The following is a 22,849-nucleotide window of genomic DNA, read 5'->3' as shown; positions in this document are numbered from 1 at the left end:
GGGTATAATTTTTTATTTTGATCATTTCCGTGATTATGAGCATGTAATATAATTGATGGAAAATTTAATTTCCATGACTCCAGTACAAATCTTAAATGGCTAATACTACAGGTATATAACTGTCACAGGTGTGACTATCAAATATCAAATTGCACAAAGCTATAAAAACCTTAAATTAAAAAATAATAAAATTATTTATATGTAGGTTTACATACATAATCTCTTACAGTTTTAGAGAATTGTGCATAAATAAAAACACTGATGCTAACTTTACATTTGAGGTTTAAATTAGTTTTAAATGAATGGGAAGCAGACACTAGAACTATCCCAGCATTCACAGATGTGCAGATCTTGGATTTCAAGAAGCAGGAAATGTGATTCTGACAGGTGTTTTCCACACTCTTCTTTCAACACAAAGGAATCTTTAAAAATGGCCTAAATGTCCTGAGGAGTTGTGAAGCCTGGGTTAAAGTTGAAACTCTATACCACCTGTCAAGACTTCACTGCTTTCTAGCAGCATGGAGTCTTGTTCTACAGAGCCAGAGTCTTTCTCACTCTCCCTCTCCCTCCGTGTGAGCACATTCCTCTATGATTTTTAGAAAGTCTCAATGCTCACAGCTTCTGTACACCTGTAGGGGAATGTGATGTTGCCATACTCAAGTCCTCCGACAGCTGCATTTGAAAAACTAATGATATTAAATAAATGAATGTTAAAGCAAAAAAAAAAATCTATTTTTGCAAGTCAGACTTTCCAACAGCTTAAACGAATCTGCATTAAACGCAGTAAAAGTAGAATGGAAATTTAAAACCCATAAACCACAGTTTCAACATACAATCATAAAAATGGAAGTACTGCATAGCACTAGCAAGAGCCAGGTTGTAGATTTGCTTTTCTTTCTTTAAAAAATACACTCCCTGGATTCTAAGGAATTATTAAGTACTAGATGAACGGTCTGGAGGTTTTGTGTTTCTGGCCCGGGCTGCAATCTTCTGTCGGAGTTCCTGGACGTCCAACATAAGCTCCCGCTCTCTGCTTTCTAAATCACTTCTGCCCCTGTCCAAAGAAACTGGAGAAAAAAAAATATTGAGGTTCTTTTCTTGACAGGAGTCCACCCTTCAAATATTTTGGCAAGACACTCGATGCATTTAGTTTTCCAGTGCAAACTGGAATAGCGTGCAAATGCAGAATTTGAAGTGTTTGAGTCCAAAAAGCATGAGCTCAGCAGGAATAGCTAATTAGGACCTCTGTGAAAAGCAAATAAAGGATTTGATGATTTGACACAAACAGTCCTTGACATGTGGCTCCAAAAATAAGGCAAAAATCACTACAGATTTATTTTAACTACAAGACCTAAAAGGTATTCACATCTCTTTGGGCCAGAAGAAAAAAAAACATACAGCCTCACATTCTAAATTTAGGGAATTTTATTTGCTAATCAATCACCAAACTAAAAATTGAAAGTGAGAATAAAAACAAATCGATTTTTGATTTGATACAACATTAAAAAAATAACAACAGTTTTCTTGGTACAAATTCCTACATATAAGATATGTCAAGCTGAAAATTGTTTTTTTTTGCTGTGGCAGTTCAATAAATCTGGACCTTTAGCTATAACAAGACAGTATGGAAGGCCTTACAAAACATCCATTGAGTTTGAGTACACGCAAATTCACTCACAGTGTGTGGAAGAGTCATCAGAGGACAGGATGTTCAGACAGGTGTTTCGGGGCTCGGACTGGTCTGTGTTGGGCTTAGGCAGCAATCCCCTGACTGAACAGGGAGACCTGACTCTCAGCTCCCTCAGTCTCTCTGCAACACAGAAACGTCCTCTTTCTATATTAATCACTACATTCATCTGCAGGACAAACATGTTTATCCAGAATGATCAGTGAATATTTTTACACAGTGTGAGAGACCACTGGAAGATGTAATATAAGGGAGTCCTTAACAATGTTAAAGCCCCTTTATAAATGCACATTGCTGAGCCTGTTGCTGAACTATCGCAGCCAATAAGCCTTGATATCCCATGACTGGTCTCCATGATTGCTGTTGGACTCACCAAGGGACTCTTCCTGACTCCGGCGTAGGCTGTCGGCAAGGTGTTCAGCCTCCTCCTTCTCCGCAGTAAGGAAGGCCTTCCGCTGAGCCTCTGCTGAGGCAGCCGCCTGCTTCTCTTCCTCTAGCTGTGCTCTCCTCTCCACAACGTCCTCCCACTGCACAAAACACAGGCCTCTGCTCACCCTCCCAACCGCTGGATCAACACAATGCCCTTTCTACCACTTGCGTACCTGTTTTTAATTAGATGAAATCTGTTTTTCTTTTCATACCCCCCCATTCTGGAAACTTTAAAATGGTAATCAGCTTAAATCTTCTGCCACAGTATACAGTACATCGCCCCTTTTCTGAAACCTGCCCTATCAGAACTAGCATGAGCCACCCTGCAATCAAACAGGCGCTTACAAAGTCACAGGGCTCTCTTTTCGTCTTTCAGATGTTTGCCCTGTCTTGAATTTTATAAAACTCTTTTATTCATTTTTCCTAATTTGGTATCATCTGCAAACTTGACTAGTTAACTAACTAGTCCAGCATCCAAATCGCTGATACAAATTAAGAACAGCAGTGGTTCTAGTATAGATCCCTGTGGTACTCCGCTAATTACATCACCCCGCTATTTCACAATTTAAAACCACATGCACTGTGTATCCATTACTGATGCTTGTTATTCAAACAATTCTTAACAAGTCCATTAGAGAAGACCTACCTTTTCTAAATCCAGGTTGGATTATTCCCTAGCATCGAGAACATGCCTTGACATAGACGAAATGTACTCTATTTTCAGATCCCAATAAGAAGCAATCAGCCTATCTATGGTATTTCCAATGTTTAACCACGGTACAGCATTTCAAGCCATAGTAAGTCAGGTAACTAGTAACAGAGATCAGATGCAGATCAGATTCTGGGGGGACCACTTAGAGCAACCAGACAGATCTAACCTGTAAGTCTTTTGGAGAAGGACGAAAATCACAGCACCCGGAGAAAATCCATGTGGACATAGGGAGAATATGCCATTTCCACAAAGAGGGTGCCCCAGCCTAGAACTGAACCCTGCAACACGAACCACCTGGCACCCCCAAGCACTGAAAGAGTCACTTTGAGTATCAGGCAATATGATGACCAATGGCAAGTGGTCCTCACCCTCTTGCCCTCCATCTCCTTCATGAGCTGGAGAAGCTGTTCCTCTTCGGCACGGGTCTCTCTGTTCAGACGAGCCAGCTCCAGGTGGCACCTCTCCCTCTCGGCATCCGCCTGGTCCAGGCGCCGCCTCACCTCGGCCTGCCAGCCCAGATCCGTGCACAGCTGGTCGGCCTCAGCCCAGGACTCCTCCAACACCTGAGAAAGAAAAAGGGCCCCAGTCACAGGCCAACTGCTTGTCAGGGTGCGATTCCCCCTAAAGCTACCTTTCTCTTCTGCCTCATCTGATGCCGAAATGGTGATCTGTCCATTGTGAATGCCAAGTCAGCTGCTCAGAGTGTTACTGGGTTGGGTACTTGTCTTCGCTGCTAACGGGATAATTAAAACTGACAGTGTTTAAGCTACAGTCATCACATTGCTTCACGTGTAATGAGCACTGGGACAAAAACATTATATAAGGGCACTCAGAAACTCTAAAGGTCTCATCTTTATTCTCAGGGTCATTTAACAGTGCGTTTAGATCATTTTTGGTTTCAAAATATTGCTGCAGGAGAGGCACGTGGGTAATGCACTACCTCTGTGGAATTTGCTCAATATGAGCAGCTTTAGAAATAAGAATATTGTGATTGAATTTCAGCATTTCAGTTTTTTCTAATAAAGCACCTAATCGATTCTATTAGATGTTTTCTTTGTTGGCATTTGCCAACATATAATTTCAAGTGTTTTTCAGTTTTCTAGTACAGAGCAGAAAATGTAAATCCTGCTTTATGATGATCTTATATTAAGAAAGCAGCAAATAACTTGGATGAATGTTCGATTTCTTTCTTTATGCCAGACGTTAGTTTTTTTTTAAATATACTGAAGATGTTATGTTTAAATAGCACTTTTGGAATTCCAAATATCTCAAGTTAATTCTTGCATAAAGCCGTAGCAGAAACTGAACTTGAGCCAAACATGCCTTAACTCGGCATCAAAGGCTAAGAGCAACTTTTCTGTCCTGATTTTTATAAACAATGCAATTCAGCCCTGATATACAGGACATTTATACACAGATATATCCCTTTCGAGCCAATCATTTAATCAAACCATTTCATGCATTTCTTTCTTGACTTTTCTCAATGTTCTGAAACTTTGGATTCCATCACTGGGTTACGTGGTGTGTAAAACTCACCCTTTTGGTTTCCAAGTCTTGATCTTTCTCTGCGTCTACCAGTTTCTGAAATGCATGGTCTTCTGCTTCTGCCTTTCGCCGATGGGCATCCACTTCACCTTTCACCTCCTGGTTCACTCTTTCCTGTTCTTTAGCCAGTTGCTGAGAACACAGGCCAGTAAAAATGAAAATCTCTCTAGAATGGCAGATTCGAAACCAGCACTCCCATTTCTGCCAGTGGACTGAAAATGAGGCAGAAGAGCTAAGAACTCAGAACCAAAGCATCTCATTCATTCCCAAAGTTGTAGCTGGCGTGCATATAAAGCAAAAATAAAAACGAAAAGAGTTTTTCTTTTTCCAAAAACCTCTCTGGTATTATTTCAGTTATCTCACTGTTTGACTATGAAAAGAAAAGCTTCGAGAAAAGGCTTCAACATTTTATATTGGTGTAGTTCTTTGTTTCTGTTAGCAATACAAATGTATGCTTTCTCTCCACAGCACAGAAGTCTAAACCAACCCAAAAAATAATAATAATGTAATGTGTAGGGGGTATTTACAAGTCTTTTGCTCTTGTCAAGTATAAACACTAAGCAACATCAGTGATGAAAAATGCCTGGCACACGTTCTCTAAAGGAACATCATATTAGACATCTACTTTCAAAAAAGACTCTGCACAAAGGGTCCAAAAGAAGAAGCTACCTGTTCAAACAGCCTTCTCTGGGCCTCCAGTTCCATTTGTCGAACCTCGATATCTTGCAGCACTGTTGCGGTTTCTTGCTCTCGCATTGAAGCCTAAGGGGGGGAAAAAAGACATCTGGTCTTGTGTCAAGTTCATTTCCTAGTTTAACCACAAAAACCATAAAGGAACTAATACCATGTGAATCCTAGGTCTTCGTATGAAGAGTAGTTTCTAGTAAAAGGGACAGAAGCAGACCTTTCTGTTGATCTCATCGTCAAGCCTCCTGAGCTCCATTTTCTTCTGGTCTTGCTGGAACTTGATGAAGCGCCTCCGTGCCGCATCAATAAGGTGGAGTTCCTTCGTTTTCAGCTCCCGTTTCATAGCAACCAACCTGGGAAAGGGTTTATTAAAAAAACAGCAATTCAGATGGGCAATTTTCAACTTTTAAATGCATTCTATAATAATGTTCCTTTATTAGCCCTATACAATTTCTCGCATTAGGAATTCGTCTTTTCGCATACCCCAGCTTGCTCTCCATGAGACACAGACATACAGGCGGGGAGAGAAGCTGGGGGTCAGAGCGCAGGGTCAGCCATTGTACAGCACCCCCGGAGCAGTTGGGGTTAAGGGCTTTGCTCAGGGGCCCAACAGAGTAGGATTCCTCTGCCGGCTACGGGATTTGAACCGGCAACCTTCCAGTCACAGGCACAGATCCTTAGCCACAGAGCCACCACTCTGCCCATTCTGTAATTTTAACTACAATCCCATACAAAGCATTACACAGAAACTCTCAAATTTATCTATCCTTAGTTTTATACTTCTTTTAATGATCAGATACCTAAAAAAACACAGAAGGACTTTAATATTTATTGGAAAAGACTGAAAGAACATCTCCAATTGTAAGAGATTTCAAGGCAAATCACATTTTGTAAATTTACAGTCCAAGTCAAATATTAGTATAACTTAATTTTAAAAATATTTAGCCAGTAACATGAAGCCTTAATATAACTTGATTTTACTAGTCTTTCTCTAAATAATCATCATAATATTTACATATAGATCCTAAAAAAAGAGAAAATTCATAAAACCTGATTTTAGTTTTAAGAATTATTTTTATTTATCTAGACAGTTTTAGGGAAAAAACAGTTATGAACAAAACAGGAGAGGTTGAAAAAATAACATAAAAAGAATGAGATCTAAACTACCTACTGAAAAACTATACTATCTGTTCTGAGTTGTTGAATTTCATTATAAATTGTTGTTGCTACTCAGATTACTATTCTGCTTCTTCACTAAGAAATGCTGTTCTTCCAAAATAGCTTGCAAAATTATGTTTTGACTTTGAATTTACAGAAGTGATTCCAATTTAAAGGATGGTGTACCATGAATATTACATGTGGTCTCACACGACTATGCAAATTTTAGCTGGTACTTAACCTTCTTGGTGCAGGAAAATGGGCATTTAGTAGCTTTTCTCTTTTGATGTTACAAAGGTGAATCAACTGTACAGCTCAAGGCTATACATGCAAGACACAGGAGCAGCATATTAAACAGCTTGAAGCTAAAGTGTTCCTGCAAATGCGAAACGGTCTTGGCTTCCTCAATCAATATGGACAACATGAAGTCCCGCCCCCACTTGCAGGGGGACCACCTACCTGGCTCGCTGTTCCGCCAGCTTGCTCTCCTCCTCCAGCAACATCCTCCTCCTGTGCTCCTCAGCCTCCTGCAGCAGCTCCTGCTGTCGGTGCCAGGCCTCGTCCTCGGCCTGGCGCCTCACTGCCTCCGAGCGCAGCTCCTGCGCCATCTGTCTGGGGCACAGCGCACAGCCAGCTCATACCAGCTCTGCCTCGGTCCTGAACGGGCCACCGACTTCTTTAACATCACCGGTAAAACCTGGTATCGTCTCAAGCTCTTCTGCTAACGTAACATTCCAAAGCCGTGTTCAATGGGGCTATATGATAGTTTGAAAAGCATTTTGCTCAGTACTTCTGGGGCATGTAAAAATTATATAGGGCTTGCTTACAGTTCTGTCTCCTTATGTCAGCTCTGCTTGCCTGTTTAATAACTCAATTTTAATATACACTGTTTTAAAAACACACAAGGAAATTCAATGTGTAGTAGATAATTCAATCTGTTCTTCCAGAAAAGAAAGAAGAAAGGGCCAAATACATTACTGTGATTTTTTTACATGACTTAGAGCAATAAATAACATACTACGATGCTGCATGTATGTAAAAAAAATCAAATTAGTTCATAGGTTTATTATCTATGAAGGGATGAGCAGGAGGTCAATGGATTCAGCAGGTGCAAAACAAAATGGAAAACCGAAAAAGGTAGATGTGGTCATGACTCTGGACTCTAGAAAACTCTAGAACTCACAGTCTAAGCATTTTACAATTGAACATAAATGGGTAGGAAAGCCGTTTCAAAGGACAGTTGTTAAGTGCCATGCACAATGTGGTACAGAAACAAAAATGGTGGGAATTTAAAAATTCTGTACACATTGTACTTATATTAAAAAGTACAATGTACTTACATTACCTTTTTGTATATTCACTTGCAAGTGTTAAGTACTTATAATAATAATAATTGCTTACACTTATATAGAGCTTTTCTGGACACTTCACTCAAAGCGCTTTACAGGTAATAGGGACTCCCCTCCACCACCACCAATGTACAGCCCCACCTGGATGATGCGATGGCAGCCATAGTGCGCCAGTACACTCACCACACATCAGCTATCAGTGGGGAGGAGAACAGAGTGATGAAGCCAGTTCATAGATGGGGATTATTAGGAGGCCATGATTGGTAAGGACCAATGGGAAATTTGGCCAGGACACCGGGGTTACACCCCTACTCTTTTTGAGAAAACGCCCTGGGATTTTTAATGACCACAGAGAGTCAGGACCTCGGTTTTACGTCTCATCCGAAGGATGGTGCCTGTTTACAGTATAGTGTCCCTGTCACTATACTGGGGCATTAGGACCCACATGGACTGCAGGGTGAGTGTCCCCTTCTGGCCCTACTAACACCTCTTCCAGCAGCAACCTTAGTTTTTCCCAGGAGGTCTCCCATCCAGGTACTGACCAGGCTCACACCTGCTGAGCTTCAGTGGGCTGCCAGCTGTGAGTTGCAGAGTGATATGGCTGCTACTTCCTGTATTGTTATTACCATAAAGCTAAATTTAGATTGACAAAGTGGCGTAAGAATTCCTCATGAAGGAGAGTATCTCAAGCTGAGTTATGGCAATGAGGATGTGTCTTTTTTACCTCTCCCTTAAATACTCCATCTCTTGCTGCCTGATCCGTTCACGCTCCTGAGACTGATACTCCACAATGAAGGTGGGGTACTTGTTGAACACTGGGTACTGCCCCTTGGTTAAGGCCTCAAAGTCGCACAGCATACGTCGGGGGTGGAGCTCAGCCGGCGTGCTGTCCATCAGTCGGTACGTCTCCTTGATCATGGCGCTGATGTCCAAGTTGTTGCGGTGGTGGAAGAAATACTAAAAAGAGGAGAAGAAGATCCGGACTGCAGCTTGCATGAGTGAGTACAGCAATGCCAGTGCCATTGATGCAGCCAGCAGCTACTGTATATCGTCCTGCAACTCACACCTGGAAGCCCACTGAAGTCTGGTCAGATGGGACCAGTGAGGGCGCTCATCCCAAGGTCTATGTGGGTCCTAATGCCCTAGGAAAGTGACATGGACAATATACTGTAAAAAGGCGTCGCCTTTCAGATGAGACATAAAACTGAGCTCCTGACTCTCCCTGGTCACTTAAAATCCCAGGGCATTTCTTGAAAAGAGTAGGGGTGTTACCCCGTTATCAAGGCCAAATTTCCCCCCTGGCCTTTAACAGTCATGGCCACCTAATAATCCCTATTTCTCTTCTCCTCGCAACTGATAGCTGATGTGTGGTGAGCATATTAGCACAGTTTGGCTGCTGTTGCATCATCCAGGTGGGGCTACACCTTGGTGGTTGTGGTTGTGGAGGGGAGTCCCCATAACCCAAAAAGCGCTTTAAGTGGAGTGTCCTGCAAACTGCTACTGTATGTAAGTGTAAGGAATTATTATTGCTGCTGTAAAACACAACAGTAGAAGGTTCACAGCTGTGTCCACTTAGCTGCTGGTTCCAACAATGACTGAGGAAGAGACCATAGTTCTTTCGGTCTTTCCTATCAACATTATAAATCAACACTGAAACCAAGCTGTTTTTATTCAACCAAAGAGTAAAATAAATTCATAAGGACAGATATAAATACATCCTATACAGATTAATCCAATGCTTCTCTTCAGATGAGGTCATCTCATGGCTCTTTCAAGGCCCTTTCATCCAAGAACAAGAACCCAACTTAAAAATCCCTCAATATCACAAACAGATCCGCGCTGCAGAGTAATGGCACTTTGATATCAATATCATGCATATAAAAGTGATACATTGTGAACAAAATGGTACAAAACTGAAAAAAGACACATCCGATCCACACTAATAACAACTGCTAACCTTCACTTTAAAAGATGAATATAAAACTAGGTGTGCATTTTAATAATCACAAACTATAAACTAAAATATGCTACACTTCCCAAAAAGTAGAATTACACATAAATACAATGCATGGTATATACGCTATGTCCTTACAGTGTGACTGTCTCCTCTCAGATGGTTTAAGTGACCCTGGAGCACTTTTCCTACCTCAAAGTCCTCTGTCAGCGTGCAGTGCAGCAGGGGAGACCTGCAGCAGGTGATATAGGCCACCACTGCCAGGAGCAGGAAGGAGGGGTGATTGGAAAAGACATTGTCAAACAGCTGCAGCCACTCCTCTCGCGTCAGCACCTCGGAAAACAGGGTCTCCAGGAGCGGCCAGGCATACAGCTGCAACAGAGTGCATCAAGAGAGAGGGTTTATTTATAAGAACAGGGGGATTTTACACTTCAGAAGGGCAAACAGAGAATACAAAAGACATCGTTTCCTCTCTCTTGCAATGCAACTTGTTTTTATTACAGGATTCAGTTTTACTGCCACCCTGAACTGCGTGAAGCGTTCCGAGAGTGGCTGGACGGATGGATTCTGTGTGCTCTTGCATGGGCGTGAAATCTGCCGTGCGAACTAACCATGCCTGAAGGGAGAAGGCTGGGAAAAGACAAAGCGTTGCATGCATGCTGGGACAGTTTGGGGGTGTGCACTGCCAGGCGGGTGTATGGTATGTGCTTTCAGCATTGTGAACTCAAATATAAAGGGCTTTGGTGTGACAAACAGGACAAAGCGCTAGCTGTGCACAGGAGTCATGCCCGCAGGTATTCAGTTCGGACGTCAGGCGAGAAGAACATCCCGATCCATGTCGCTGATGCACAGTAAATTGTGCACCCAGCTGGGACGGCACAGGCTATTGTCCCCCCCAGTGGAATAACTCGGATTCAGAGACAGCAAGGCCCATTCTGCAATGCGAGAAAAGGTCTCTGGGGAATGTGAGTCTGTTTACATTTTTAATGCTTTTAGAATCATGTAAAGACCTCGTCTGTCTGATAAATGGCCTGTTGTGAGCGACAGTGGGGGGGATCAGAAGCAGACCCAGGGGGGATTAAGGGGGCTCACCTGTGACGTTACTCCACAGTTGACCAGGTGCTGGAGCAGCTCCTTGTCGTGCTGGGCCAGGACGTTCTCCACCATGCACAGCACGTTGAGCGGGGGGTTGGGGAAGTACTCGAACCAGTGCTGGCACCAATTCACTAGAAAGAAAAAAAAACAGTCAACAAAACTCAGGACAGCACCATTGTTGTGCCCATTGTGTCCTCCTAATTTAAGCTTTTTCTCAGTGCTGAACCCCAAAAGATTTTTAAAGTTTGCCTACCCCCTCGCATATTCATGAGTGCTTGCCAAAATGGCTAATTTCAAATCATTACAGTGTATTGAACCTATGTTGTATTTATTTTTGCTTTGTTTTGTTATTTCAGGAAAGGTGAAAAGTTACTGATTTCCAAACAAAATTTCCATTAAAAGTCTGTTAAATCTGAAGTCACTTAAACAGAAGGTTTACCATAATGATATGAATTTTTCCCGTAGACCCAGAGAAATCAAATGAAAATGCTTACAATGTCAGCAATAAAATCATGGTATGAGCTTTTCCACATTATGATTTTTTGGACCATCCAAAATCAGAGGCCAAAGGCCTCCAAAGAAACAACTGCCATCCAAGACAGAGTAAGAAAGTACTGTTTGTCTTATGATGGATTACCTAACAAAACACACTTACTTATAACAGTAGCAATCACTTCAAAACAGATAAGCTGGTTGTTCTGGAACAGTTTAACAAACGGGAACGCCACCAGTGGCAGATACTGCGTCTCGCCAAAGATGGCGGACCAGTGCGCGAGAGCTGACAACACCCTGCAGAGAGAGAGAGAAAACTGGGAGTCAAGAGTCAGGATGAACTGCCTCAGTCGTCTCAAAGACTTCTCCAACTGAGTGCTGGCTGCAATACAGTATAAGTCCTGGCAAAGCGGCATCAAACAAAGTCAGCTGGGGGTGTCCTGTCCGTCCAATGAGAGATTTATCTCGCCGTTCAAAGATGAATCACAGTCACGCTCATCCCTCAGTTCTAAGAGTATAGAGGATGAGTTCAGTCTACACTTAAGACACAGTAAGACAAGGAGAACTGTCTCCAGGAAAACAACTAGCATTCTAGCAATTCGTCAGACTGACTGCTCACTTGTCAGGGGCACAAGAAAAGCTATAGCCTGTGTTGGACTTTAAACCAGACTTTTTACTATAATTCTCTGGCCAAATGGGAACACAGGTGATAGATTTGTGCTCTGTCAGGTTGCCTGTGGAGGGCCAGAGAGAAAGTGCAGTTCCTCTGGATCGGTCCTGGTGAGAGGCAGCAGGACTAGCTCCGCACACCTCTGACAACCCCGAGAGCAGAGACCGAGGCAGAACACCAGTGGACTGGGAGAAAGCTTTGCTTTGGTCCTCCTGAAAACTGTTGCTCACGGTGGCTTAGCATCCCTGGGGAGCATCAGCAAGGCAGGAGATGGCTTGAGAAAGTATGGGAAGATAGAGTACCGAATCAAGCCAGGCTAATTTCTGGTCAGAGGAATGAAAGGGGTTTCCTGTGTCAGATATGGACTCCAGGGAGAGGGCTGCTTCCTCCACTACACAGCCAGAGTGAAATCCAAAGAGAGAGGGAGAAGGGATCACCAGGTGGACTACAGGGATTACAGAGGGAATATAAGGATCTGAAAGGACAGGGCAACATCCGTAAACATCTGGGCGGCATGAGAGAGCTTCACCCAGTGCAGAGCTGACAGGGAGAGAGAGAGAGAGAAATCCGTGACAGTAGAGAATACCCTGAGCTCACCACCAGAGTGAACAGAAGGTGAGAAAGGAATGAAAGGACAGCCCAGGCAGTGCCATACCTCTGGAGAACACGCTGTAGCTTCTGGCTCTTGATGGGATAGTGCTCATGAAGCCGCAGGAAGGCGGAATGTGGCCCTTTCGCTGCCAGGCTGCTGAAGGCTGCGTGGTTCTCAGGCAAGCGGAGCAGGGAGCGCCAGATAAACATCCTGAGCAGACAAGCACACGGACACCGGCCTTTTACTGCAGTGGTTTCCTGGGAAGCCACTCAAGCAAAGCTCAAGACACCCAAACGGCTCTTTACAACGAAGAATGACAGAGTCGTATTCAATCTTTGTACTCTTAAGGAAATATTGACTGCATATATGAAAGTAAACTTGAAATCGTTTATTGATTTTCTTATAGCATGACATCACAGATGGTGGTCTGATTTCAAGTAAGATGTCACTCAAATTTCTGAAATTGAGTAACATTGATTAGAATATTGTTTAATGGCAGTTAGAAGTGCCATGTACTTCAGTGAGCAGGAAAGTACAAATATTAATAAGAAGAAAATCAGACATTTTTCACCAATCATTTGTTTAAGACTTTCATCAATGAAATCTGCTGAAAACCAACATCTGAAAACAATGGTTTAGTACCTGTATTTTGCTGGATATTCCCCAAATTCTTTCAGCAAAGCCTGTAGTCTCTTCCTGCTCAGTCCATCGGGTAATTCATTCTGGAATAGATTCATAATTCAACCGTTCATTCAGCTTTACCCAAGCAAACTAAACTGCAAATACTTATCACCTCAGGATACTGTACGTCATTAGTGTTAGGAGCAGTGAACTGGTAATGAAAAACAGTGAACTGAACAAAATAAAGGGCCTTCATTGTTTTAAAACAGAAATATGGCCACAACAATGAGAAGGAAGATTGTATTCAAGTACGTTATAAGCAAAGCAGCAGTGCTTATGACAGAGATATTGAATAACAGAAATATTACCTCCTGCATTATTCACTTGCATTGAGAATATTAGCAATAAAAAAAGGATTTATCTGCACACGTGGTCAAAACAGTGCATATGACATTATGGATAACATTTCTGACTGACATCTAAAGTAGTGTGGAATTTGAGAGGAATTAACCAAAGAAAGATTTGGAACTTTCATAATAAACTTTCATCCACCATCCAGGTGGGGCTGCACATTGGTGGTGGTGGAGGGGAGTCCCCATTACCTGTAAAGCGCTTTGAGTGGAGTGTCCAGAAAAGCGCTATATAAGTGTAAGCAATTATTATTATTATTATTATTAATACGGTGAGGAATGAAATGGAATCCCTTCACAGAGCAGAGGTACAGGACCCAATGTGTGCGTGTGGTTCAGAGCTGCTTGACTTCTCTAAACTGATCCTACCTCTTTATCCTCGGGTGTAGGGTCGGCTGGGGGCCTTAGCACTCTAGTCTGGGTCTTTCCCCCTGCTGATCTGACAGGCCTCTGCACGTGCTCAGACTTCACCTGCATTCTCAGGCCTGAATCTTTGGAGGCGCCGCTGCCTCTTTCAAAACCCGAAATCACCTTCACTAGAGGAGGAGGAGGCTAGACAAACGTACAAACAGAAGCACACAGAGCTGATAAAGAAAAAACGCTCATCAGTGTAATTCTTTGTCATTTTTTGCAAAAGAAAAAAAGAATCAGCTTCTGATCCTGCAATGCAGCACTTCTTTGCCTAAAGGTAGTAAGGTTTGTAGGTTATCCCTGCAGAGGGGATAAAAAAATTAAATTCACCGACGATTAGATATCGTCTTAAGAACAGTATTAACCTTGTGAAAATGTTTGAATTTAGACGCGATCACATTGCACAATTTCCTGTAAGCGGCAAGTCTTTCGAATTAAAACTGGTCAGGTACTACTCTGTGCCAATTCTAAACTGATTTTAACATACACAGAGTGAAGGAGACTCCACCTACGTTTCAAATAGAAATCAACACAACACAGGCTCCACCTGCTTACATGCGTACAGTATGTTTTGATACTCTGTTGTAAGGGCTCCCCACATGATTATCTCTGTTTAACAATAAAATAACCCAATACATTTAGTCTCCTACTGTTTTTCTTGTTTCATAAGGCAGGTAAACCAAAAAATCATAACCAAAGTATGAAAAGCCTTCAAGGGACATTGCATTGTATTCCATACAATCTACCTCAAAGTTTTAAAATAGTCAATAAATCCAATTAGAATAACCTAGACACCCTTAATACCATTTACAGGTCTAAGATATGAGTTACACACTTTTCTTATAAGCAGCTCAATAATAAATTAACTACCACCACATGCTAGTTCTGATAGTTGCATTTTTTCAGTCAGATCCTTATAAAGAAATCTAATAAATCAAAATTATCCAAGGTTTGGGAAGGCAGAACTGGTATGTTGTAAAAGATTTCTGGACATCTCCTCTCCAATTTAAATTTTCCAATATTCTGTGCTTCACTGGAAAAGCACAAGGGCCTCTTTAAGAACACACGTCTAGTCCAACACAAGTCAACCATTTTCAAACATGACTCATGTCTGATTACAGGTCTATTTTTATACCACCTGTATTTTCTGTAAACAACTTAGCACAGAGCAGTACCAAGACTTTTCTGAATCCCAAGTTGCCTACTCAGTCTCACTAAAGTTTGGGTATAGCTAAGAAATTGCAACAAATTCTGAAAACTGCTTTTAAAAGTAACCGGAAACAGCTCTGTATTTTCAACTAAAAGCCATAGTATCTTGGATTAGAGATCTAGATACACTGAGGCTTACCAGCAGGTGAACTTTAAGTTCCTGCTGATAATACATAATAATTCTTAAACAGCAAAAGAGTAAAATCTATCTAGTATTTACATAGCTTCCCAGATAATCAATCATCTATCATGCATCGTATTGCAGCTTACCAAAAAGTGAGTTAACAGTTTAGTAAAAAGTTTATAAAGAAATGAGATTTTCTTCCATTTGCCTGTAATAAAAAGGGTGCTTCTACCAATTATTTGTGTTACAGGTCTCATTACCTTGTTAATATCCTGGGTCAGAGACTCAACACTATATATGTTCAGGCTCCCATTCTCCATCACTGCCACAATGTGGTGCCCATTTGGGCTAATAGCTGCTGAGCTGATGCCATCGTCATGACTGCCAATGTCAAAGGTCAGCTTACACGTCTGAACGTTTATAAACCGCATTATTCCGTCCTGACTCAGAACTCCCAGGATCTGAAAGGTAGGGAAATAAAAACCACCAGAAATATTTTTTTCTCAATCTAAGCCCGCACTTTTTTTTTTGTCTGCGTCTTTACGTTATCTGCAGTTTGTACCACTTGAAGGTCTTAGTGACCCTGAATTCATTAAGCAAGCTTGGAGATCATTTTAAACAATTCAGCCCTCCAGCCTTCAAACGTGCCCTTCTGTCTGTTCTTGGTTAATCAAGGATTTTCTAGGTGTTCACTAACCATTTATGAACCATGTCATGAACACAATTATACAATATTTTGTAAAGGCACAATAATTCTAGTTGTAATGTAGCGTTACGTATTAGTCTTTGCTGATGTATTTTCTTTATAGCAGGACAATATCATCATCAAAATGCACAATGACTGAAGCTACACTCTGTCAATTATTAGTTAATTCAGGAATAATAGGGGCCTTTTGAAGACTAATCCATATTGCAAAAAATGTGATCAAATTTACAGGACTGAGGAGTTCAGGACAGTGATGTTTGAAAGCACAGGCATGAGTTGTCTTAAAAGACTTTCAGAAAAGTGGATTTTTTTTCTGATATTTTTTGAGGAACAGATTCAAACAATTTCAGGACAAACAATCTTCTTGTACATATTTAATAGGTCCTACATGTACTAATTTTTGCTCTTGTCTTGAATATCATACTCCACTGCTGCATCAAATTGAACAAATTACTGAACACATTTCTTGTACTTACTAAGCTGAGAGTACTGTTTTTCCCCTTACCTTGAGTTCTGCATTAAATCGCTACTTGAAAAACTACTTGTTTATCAAAGAATAGCAAGATAGAATCAATCTCAATATTGGGCCACAAACTCTTTACAACCATTGAGTCCTGAAGTTCAATATCAATGTCCATCTGCCCTATTCTATGTAACCCTGAAACGCTTGAATTGGGACATGTATATATCTCACTTATCCAGCATCGCAATATCACCACTTAGTTGCTGGGGTGTGTTAATTTAGCCTTCAACAAAAGTTACACTAAGATGCCATAAAGCTGACTTGCTTTAGCAGCCCCAGTGACTTAACGCTACATAATAAAAGACAGGAACAACACCCACGAACACACCATAAACAGGTTAAAGCAGATCAATGTCTGCTGCATATCAAAGGGCAGAACCTAAAGCAAGACAGAGCAGGACAAGAAGTAATTACATATCAAAGAACAGGACAAGCACTCAGACTGTGAAACAAACTTCTTTCTGACTGTATATAAGAGCTGGGAAACCCTTGCAGTTTGTCTGTGGGGCAGACCCAGCACGTGTTGCTGGACATATTGAGCTCAATAAAACTGAATCTGCACAAGACTGTGCCCTGCTCCTCTGATGAAGAATTTCCCACAACAGGCTCATCCTGATACGACAAGACAAGTCGTATCAGTTTATCGCTTGACCTCCAAGAGATAGACAATTTTGCAAACTGTAAAGCTCCCCAGAAGCATCTCCAATTGCGTATGAGCAGATCTACACCCAGGGGTGTTCCTGATCCATTTCACACGAGTTCATCTCACACAAGATGTTCGGTTTACTATAATAATTCAATAAAAGTATATCGCTTTACATACTTGACTTGATCCCCCATCAAAGCTGTCGGGTAAAAACTCCAGGTGCCGCACAGTTCTCACTTTCGGTGGCATCTGAATGATTCTCAGAAGCTGCCTGTTCTCTAAGCACCACAAGTGAAGCAGGTTGGACTTCCCACCAGCCACCAGTGTGCGTCCATCCCTGGAGAGCCAAAATTCAAAACCAGTGAGTAACGAAAACCATCCTTTCTCAGTTCAGATGTGCAAAATAGAAAGTGTGGTGGCAGAATGGCAAGCCTGTTGAAAATCTAGGAAGAAAAACACAGAAAGGAATCAATATGCCAGGTTATAAAGAGAACAGTGCCTTCATGCCATTGGTATGCTGGACTCGCCAGCAGTGGAGCCAAGTATCTCTTTAGTGACAAATCAAGGTTTTAATATTATTATTATTATTATTATTATTATTATTAATTCCTTACACTTATATAGCGCTTTTCTGGACACTCCACTCGAAAGTGCTTTACAGGTAATGGGGACTCTCCTCCACCAACAGTGTGCAGCCCCACCTGGTACTGGCAGCCATAGTGCACCAGCTCCCCACACATCAGCTATCAGTGGGGAGGAGAACAGAGTGATGAAGCCAGTTCATAGACAGGGATTATCAGGAGGCCATGGTTGGTAAAGGCCAATGTGAAATTTGGCCAGGACGCCGGAGTAACACCGCTACTCTTTTCAAGAAACGCCCTGGGATTTTTAATGTCCACAGAGAATCAGGACCTCGGTTTTAGATCTCATCCGAAAGGCGGTGCCTTTTTACAGTATTCTGTCCCTGTCACTATACTGGGGCAGAAGGACCCACACAAATGGCAGGGTGAGCACCCCCTACTGGCCCCACTAACATCTCTTCCAGCAACAACCTTAGTTTTTCCCAGGAGGTCTCCCATCCTGGTACTGACCAGGCTCACACCTGCTGAGCGTGAGTGGGTTGCCAGTTGTTAGTCGCAGGGTGATATGGCTGCTGGCTGCGATTCTTTTTATGCACTGTATACATTCACATTGTACATGAAACAAGCAGTAGGAAAGCACTTTGAAACAGTGCTCAGCAGAATATGTGTATTAAAAGTATATGGGCTCCAGCACTGAATTATAACTCACCGTGTGACGGCAAATGCCTTATAATGCAACCTGGGTCCCTCCTCTGGCACTGGCAGCTGATATTTACAGTACAGAGTGTCACTTTCCCAAGCAAAGATGGAATCATCTTTAAAACAGCTTAGGATGGTGTTACTCAGAGGCAAAAAGAACACCTGGCAAAAAACAGACATCCACTTTTAACCACACGACACTTGATAATGTTGGTAAGAGAGCAACTTCCTATTATGTACAGAATTTTCTACATTGGAAAAAAATATCTCTCACCAATTAGATTCATTTGCTGCATCTGTTTTCTACTTCGTGTTGCCAAGTGGACTTCAGTTCCTTTTTAGTGTTACTACCTTTTAACTTGAATTCTTGCACTAAAACCACGATACACTAAAAAAAATCCCATTTACACTTAGAGAGACTTATAGATGTGAACAATTTTGGTCAAAGCCATTCATACAAAATAAAAAATTAAAAGCTATTTCTTTCACTTCAGGCTGTGCGTTTTGCATATCATGGTGTGCTTGTGTCTCCTGTTTAGTCTTTTCAGCCGTGTACTAATTTTCCTACATGCTGGTCTTCTCCTTTAATGGACAGATGACCTTGCTTTGCCTTTGAAATTGAAATCGGACAAAACACTCGTACATGAGACGTCCCTGGTGCTGTCAACAAAGTTGAAATCCCAGTGCACTGACCTTCTGTATTCCCACAGACTGCCGGACGTTAAGTTTCCTCTTCCTCTGGAACGTGTCCAGGTCCCAGAGCTGGGCTGTGTCTGCAGAGGTAGTGATGGCATACCTCCCCGAGCCATGAACAGACACTGAAGAGACAGCAGACTCGTGTCCTCTCATCCAGCTCACCAGCTCCTTGGAGTCTGATGAAGGCAAAGACACAGTCTGAACTTACAGGGAGTTTACAAGCTGTAGGAAAGCACTTTGTCAATGCAGTGCCTGGGACACAACATAGGAAATATAAAGAACCTTCTCTTTGTTATGAATGGGACTAAGTAAGTCGACATACCCTAAATCAGTGCACCAAGAATATGATCCTTCAACATTTTAGTCTGCGGTTAACAATCTGGTAAGCAATAAACCTGGATACTGAAACTGTGACAAAGCAGTTCTCTGATCTTATAACTAGCCGATTACCTAATTGCGCAGGGAATTCTCAGCTTAATGCTATGGACATGTGTACCTGTATCAAAGCACTTGATGGAGTAGTCGGCCAAAGCCACCAAGTACTCTGTCTTTCGGCGTAGGTTAAAGGCCAAAGCAGTACAAGCCTGCCCAGTCTTCTGAACAAGCCTGAACCTAGGACAGGACGAGAGACCACCAGAAGTGTGACCGAAAACGTATTACGCCCTGCAGAACACAGCTAGGAAACACACCAAGGATAAAAAATAATGGATTACTGTAATTAGAAATCTGATTTACTTGCTGGCACAGGAAATGCAGGAATGAGATTTTACAACACAAATAAATTTGTAAAAAGGGAACTTTATAAAATAAAGAAATCAATGGTTATGAAGGGGATAAGAACTTGATGGCCTAACCCATGTACTCAACAACCTACTGTTCCTCTGTAACTTTAAAAGGGTTTCATCATATCCAGGTTTTCCAGCACCTCTTGCTTCACAAATGTCTTACAGGCTTCAGTGACTTTAAACGCCCACACCAGGTCATCGCCTGTAACACTAGCTGCTCTGCTTCAAGAACTATTTGCACATTTAACTCTGAACTGGGTAGATATAATTATAGTGACAAAGCTCGAGTGGGGAGCTGTGTCAGCATACATTGGTGAAAGTAAAGGTTAATTCTTTATTGAAAAGAAGAAACAATGTTTTGGCTTTTGAGAGGAAGGAGAGAGAGGAGAAGGTTGCACACCTGAAGAACACCCAACAGCTGAAATATTGTGTTTCTTTTTTCTCCTTTTTTAGAGTGAATTTAACCTCTATCATTTCCATTACATTTACAACGCAATTACGATACGGCAGACCAAGATCTCTGAATAAACCAGGAAGGCCGCCTGAACCTTTGCTCCGTTATCAATAGCATCCTGCAATGCAAAATGCTCCTGAGCATGAAATGTTTTCGCCAATCAATTCTCAACTTGGCAGGTATACATCTAGTGACAACACAATTCACATTTTCCAAAACAGGCCATCACCTGCCCACCAAAATCCTCCTTCGAAAACTGTTTGGCCAGTGACTTCCCAACTTGCTAGGTATCATTATAGCTTCCACTTATTTTCCTTAAAGAGTTCACTCACATTATCAAAGCAACAGGGTATGGAGTTGCTTGGAACTCTTCAAAAAAGTTGTGATTTCCTAATTATTTATTCCTTTATCAAATGCCTCTATCCAGGTTAATGCCAACTGGATGAGTGCTTGTTTCTTGATGATTTTCGTGACAAATCTGCAAGCACATGGCAGTCCTCACGGCTGAAGGCAGAGAGAGCCCAGGCATCTGCTCCCGACTGTATCCTATTGGCACTCAGGGCGCTGGGCAGTGCTGCCTGGATTAGCTAGCATACAGGCAACTTTTATGAGCAACCATCATTCTATCACATCTGATGATGGTCATCACATTGCACTGTAGTGGCCCCTTACAAAGATCTTTTTAAATTTACAGGTACTCCCGAGTGGTTCAAGTCAGACATGACTGAGAAACAGCATGAAAAACTAAAAGAGTCATGATGCCAGGAGCTCCAATTAAAAAGCCTGAGGTCAGGTAGCTGTGAACGACCCAATGCTTAAGATATCTCACACATCACAGATACGTCATGATAATGTACCTGTTTCTGCTGATATCAAAGACATAGGTATTTCCATGGTGGTCTCCCGCTAAAAACGCTTCCCCTGTTGTGTCGAAGGCAGCCTGCAGAAAACGAACAGTCTTGGAATGGTATCCTGCTGCACTGCGAATCACTCTGATAAGGACCCTGTACAGGAAAATTAGGATCTGTTATTACCCATTTAAAGGCGCTGCTATATCGTCAACAAATGAGCCTAGACATTGTCTACACTCGTACAGAGGCCTCATGAAACTAATACAAAAATGAAGCTCTTTGCAGCTTTTTTTTTAAACACACACACCCTTCCCTCGTCCCGTTACAGCATGTATTGAATTGATCAATAAAGACTCAAACACATTTAAACAGATTATAATCTGAAGATCACTAATATACATACTCGTTTATCTCCGTAGGGTGTCATTTGTGCTATAGGCCTTTCACTCAGACCAACAGGAGATGCCTTTGTAAAATAATTCACCCTGGGCACTTTCGTCACTTCAAGTTCAATTTAGTGTTCCATTTGCATCTCGCATAGATGACAAACCCTTTGATTTAGCAAATGGATATCTTCGTGACTTTTCACCACACAATGGTACAATAACGGGCACCCAAAGAGCATTTATATAGATCACCCTAATAAGTGTATATTACGTCACTGGAATGAATGATAGCTCACTGAACGCAGAAACGGCATAAGACGTGCAGTTATTACTGCACACCAAGCGGTGGCACCACTGTTAAGAAATACATTTCCCTACGGGATAACACTCAAACTGAATAAATGAATTGTCACTACATGAAGTACTATCCATCAAGTTAAAGTATACACTTTCCGACAGTTTTGAAGTCGGAAGTATGCGTGTGTAGACTTCTTTTAACTTTTTCGTGAGTTGTTGGCGTTGTCTGCTCTGGCATAACTATTTCGAATACTTTATTCATACTAAAGCATACATGTTTCCGCAATGATCTAATACAATTTTCTGCTTCATATACGTAAGCAAACTGTTTCATGTTCACTCACACTGCAGTTTACGCTCACAAGCGTCTTACTTAAACAGTACATGTTGTATGGGTATACATACGCATGAATTCCGCTTGTAGAACACGGGAGTTAACAGGATTAAAATGGACATACGCAATATTGATCTACAAAATCATCAGGCAAATGCTAATGGCAATTAGAAATCTTTACAGCGCGATGATAAACTTCGCGTAATCCAGCCTCCTGGAATTATCGAAATAAAAATATGTCTAACAATACCTAAAACACATTGCAAAACACATGCCTGAAGGATTTTATAAATACGTTTATCTGACCACCTGTAAATTCCTGTCTGAGATAAACGATACTAACCCATCACTTGGTGAAGGCGTTGGCTTTCGGTACCAGATTTTTCCACAATCTTTGGTGCTTATATCCGTTGTCTGCATTTTTTTACCTGGAGGACAACCACATAAAACTCAATTATCGTTTTTTCTCCCAACGGATAATTGTCACTGCGCCTTCTTGGACTCACCGTTGTGAACCCGGCGGCTACAGTACCGCGAAATTTAAAATGATTCTTAGATACATTCGCGTTGCAATGATTAATGAAATCCCAATGTATATATTAGGTGGCTATACACAAGTACACGTTTGCATAATTTCTAAAACCGAGTTAACAAAAACTTTCCGAAACTTCTGTTAAAACTGTAAAGCAGTTTGCCAGTGATGCCTGTTTGGTTGCCATTACAATAGGAAGTGACGAACGCGTAAA

The 22,849-nt window shown here is 41.7% G+C and overlaps 1 protein-coding gene across 1 annotated transcript; it reads right to left on the bottom strand.

Annotated features, from left to right (window-relative positions):
- On the bottom strand, positions 1 to 22,835 carry tbc1d31 (TBC1 domain family, member 31). The gene is made up of 22 exons (XM_088929585.1): positions 22,447 to 22,835; positions 21,093 to 21,239; positions 19,493 to 19,608; positions 18,994 to 19,172; positions 18,311 to 18,462; positions 17,198 to 17,357; positions 15,406 to 15,606; positions 13,771 to 13,953; positions 13,013 to 13,092; positions 12,434 to 12,580; positions 11,272 to 11,405; positions 10,614 to 10,747; positions 9,714 to 9,893; positions 8,292 to 8,524; positions 6,678 to 6,830; positions 5,278 to 5,413; positions 5,043 to 5,135; positions 4,365 to 4,505; positions 3,197 to 3,391; positions 2,061 to 2,214; positions 1,679 to 1,810; positions 1 to 1,067 (listed from the first exon to the last, which is right to left on the bottom strand). Exons 1-22 carry the CDS (start codon positions 22,521 to 22,523, stop codon positions 934 to 936), a joined length of 3,261 nt encoding a protein of 1,086 aa, XP_088785711.1. The 5' UTR covers positions 22,524 to 22,835; the 3' UTR covers positions 1 to 933.
- Positions 22,836 to 22,849: the final 14 nt, after the last annotated feature.

This window comes from Atractosteus spatula, chromosome 12 (assembly GCF_055471065.1).
Source record: "Atractosteus spatula isolate fAtrSpa1 chromosome 12, fAtrSpa1.hap1, whole genome shotgun sequence".
Classification (NCBI taxonomy): domain Eukaryota; kingdom Metazoa; phylum Chordata; class Actinopteri; order Semionotiformes; family Lepisosteidae; genus Atractosteus; species Atractosteus spatula.
This window is presented reverse-complemented; position numbering and strand designations above follow the sequence as displayed.